The 2,913-nt window shown below is 40.7% G+C and overlaps 1 protein-coding gene across 1 annotated transcript; it reads left to right on the top strand.

Annotated features, from left to right (window-relative positions):
- Window positions 1–221: 221 nt before the first annotated feature.
- Window positions 222–2,604, top strand: LOC106380686 (S-alkyl-thiohydroximate lyase SUR1-like). The gene is made up of 7 exons (XM_013820497.3): window positions 222–696; window positions 987–1,326; window positions 1,396–1,614; window positions 1,692–1,751; window positions 1,859–2,014; window positions 2,079–2,172; window positions 2,236–2,604. The coding sequence occupies exons 1-7, from the start codon at window positions 353–355 to the stop codon at window positions 2,391–2,393; spliced, it is 1,371 nt and encodes a 456-aa protein (XP_013675951.2). The 5' UTR covers window positions 222–352; the 3' UTR covers window positions 2,394–2,604.
- The last annotated feature ends 309 nt before the right edge of the window (window positions 2,605–2,913 follow it).

Here is a 2,913-nt window from a genome sequence, read left to right on the forward strand (position 1 = left end):
CGCATTTGAAAATGAACTGAACCCGTCAAATTCCCGGTTCATTACTCGGTTTGGTTTAACTTACCAACAAGGCCAGGCCCAAATACAAACTCTAGAATATCGATTGCCGATTGATTTATTAGTTTTAGCCTTTAGGCACGTGGTTTTTTGTTTGGGTTAGGCTGTTAGGTCTCACCAAGATTTTATAAACACGTTCCACAGTTCAACCTTTGATATAAGTCCTTATTCAACATTCCCAGCCCTTTGAAATTTCATCAGTGACAGTTTTTCTTCCACATATTTTATTTTATTTTATTTTTGGGTCTTCTTATAGAGGCACAAACCAACCAAACGCAAGCACAAAGGAGAGAAGATGAGCGAAGAACAAGCTCACGCCAACCTTGCGGTTCCCGCGTTTCGAACTGAGAAAGTGCCCAAAACGCAAACGCAGAATGGCCACGGTACAGTTTGGCGGTTCGGTGGAGCTGATAAGGCCGCGAAAGCCTCGACCGTAACGCTGAGAGGCGTTATTTACATGCTCTTCGACAACTGCAGCAAGGACGTTAAAAAGACTATCTTGCCCCTCGGCCATGGAGATCCTTCCGTCTATCCTTGCTTCCGCACCTGTATCGAGGCCGAAGACGCCGTCGTCAACGTCCTCCGCTCCGGCAAAAGCAATTCTTACTGTCCCGGAGCTGGAATTCTCCCGGCCAGAAGGTATTTAATTATATTATTATTCTCGATCTTCCATTTTAATCAGTGATTTTTTTTTATATGCATGCGAAGTAATCGCAGTCTTTTGAATCAATTTTGATCCGATTCGAGCTTCAGGTTATCTACTGTACTATCACTCAGACAGAACACAACAACAACAACAACACTGTCGTGTATAATTTTGAAATTGACTTTTCAGACCCTATATAGTTTTAGTTTTCTTATAAATAGACCCCATAGCTTTGCATTAGATCGATCCTCATTTAGTGGACTATATTTTTTTTTGGGAACAGAGCCGTCGCCGATTATCTGAACCGAGATCTTCCGAACAAACTAACGCCGGACGACATCTTCCTGACCGCTGGATGCAACCAAGGGATAGAGCTGGTGTTCGAATCGTTGGCTCGACCAAACGCAAACATATTGCTCCCACGTCCCGGTTTCCCTCACTACGACGCTCGTGCTGTTTACAGTGGTCTAGAGATCCGCAAGTTCGATCTTCTTCCCGACAGAGAATGGGAGATCGATCTCGAAGGCGTCGAAGCCGTTGCAGACGAGAACACTGTGGCCATTGTTGTGATCAACCCAAACAACCCATGTGGAAACGTCTACTCTCACGACCATCTCCACAAGGTAAAGCTTGAATCTTTGAGTCCTTTCCGATTCGTAACGCAGCTAAAAGCTCGAACATTTTATTTATAGGTGGCAGAGACGGCTCGGAAGCTGGGGATAATGGTGATCACAGACGAAGTGTACGACCAGACTATATTCGGAGACAACCCTTTCGTTCCGATGGCCAAGTTCGCATCGATCGTCCCTGTGTTGACGCTGGGAGGCATATCCAAAGGTTGGGTTGTCCCTGGATGGAAGATTGGCTGGATCGCCTTGAATGATCCCGAGGGCGTTTTCGAGTCCACCAAGGTCTCTCTTTACTTCTTTCTTCTCTTTGCTGCTTTGTAACCAAGTAATCTTAGTATGTATAGTTATTCTTCTGACAGGTGGTTCAATCCATCAAGCAGAGTCTAGACATAACACCTGACCCTTCCACTATCATTCAGGTTTGTGTCTTGCTACTATAGAATAATAATGGGATGGCTTGGCTTGGCTTGGTTGTTAAGTTAACTAGTCGTCCTTGAATTCATGAATATGTTTTTCTTTTTGACAGGCTGCACTTCCTGAGATCCTGGAGAAAGTGGATAAAAACTTCTTTGCAAAGAAGAACAAGATACTCAAACATAATGTCGATTTGGTGTGTGATAGGCTCAAGGATATTCCCTGCGTCGTCTGTCCCAAGAAACCCGAGTCTTGCACTTATCTATTGGTACGGCTTTAGAACCTGATTAACAGATAAGCATTCTCGATATTAACAGTTTTACTTACTGCAGACAAAGCTTGAGCTGTCATTGTTGGATGGCATCAAGGATGACATTGATTTTTGCGTGAAGCTGGCCAGAGAGGAAAACCTCGTGTTTCTTCCAGGTAAAGCAAAATAACATGAATCTCGATATGGGATTTGATACTAATAATAGATTTCGTTTGCAGGAGAGGCTCTGGGGGTGAAGAACTGGATGAGGATAACTATCGGAGTGGAAGCTCATATGCTTGAGGATGCACTTGAGAGACTCAAGGGTTTCTGTACACGCCATACCAAGAAAACAGATACAGAAACTGAGTCACCTTCAAGCGTTGAAAATGAGTGATAGTGTCGGTATAGTGGATATTACATGGATTGTACACGCCCCCAATGTACGTACAATGTGCCAGGGGGATGTTCTTGTCATATTTCAATGCCTTTCCCATTCCCTTCTGTTTTATTATCTAATCTAAATTTCAAACCAAATAAAAACTGTTGTAAACTTTTCAAATAGCATCAAGGATCCAGTGTCTAGGGCCACAATTGTTTACTCGTTATTATTCGCTCTTTACCCAATTTTTCAAGTACTAGTAGTTGTCAAATTGGGCATCAATCTATAGAATTTAAATACTTCCAAATCCTCCTATACAGTAAAACCTGTATAAAAATTAATATTGTTGGGATTTTAAAATTTTATTAATTTATAGAGATTAGTTTACAAAAATTTCTTTATTTATATTTTTTATTTTAAGATATATTTATTATAAGATAAGAAAAATATTTAATTTTAGTTTATAGACATTAATTGTTATTTTTTTTTTAATTTGACATTTATATTAATTTTATTATATTGTTTAGTGTATATA

This window comes from Brassica napus, chromosome C7, assembly GCF_020379485.1.
Source record: "Brassica napus cultivar Da-Ae chromosome C7, Da-Ae, whole genome shotgun sequence".
NCBI classification, from domain to species: domain Eukaryota; kingdom Viridiplantae; phylum Streptophyta; class Magnoliopsida; order Brassicales; family Brassicaceae; genus Brassica; species Brassica napus.

Coding starts and splice junctions, on each gene's coding strand:
- LOC106380686 (XM_013820497.3), top strand. CDS start 353: ATGAGCGAAGAACAAGCTCACGCCAACCTTGCGGTTCCCGCGTTTCGA. Junction 697..986: donor GGAATTCTCCCGGCCAGAAG/GTATTTAATTAT, acceptor TTTTGGGAACAG/AGCCGTCGCCGATTATCTGA. Junction 1,615..1,691: donor GCGTTTTCGAGTCCACCAAG/GTCTCTCTTTAC, acceptor TTCTTCTGACAG/GTGGTTCAATCCATCAAGCA.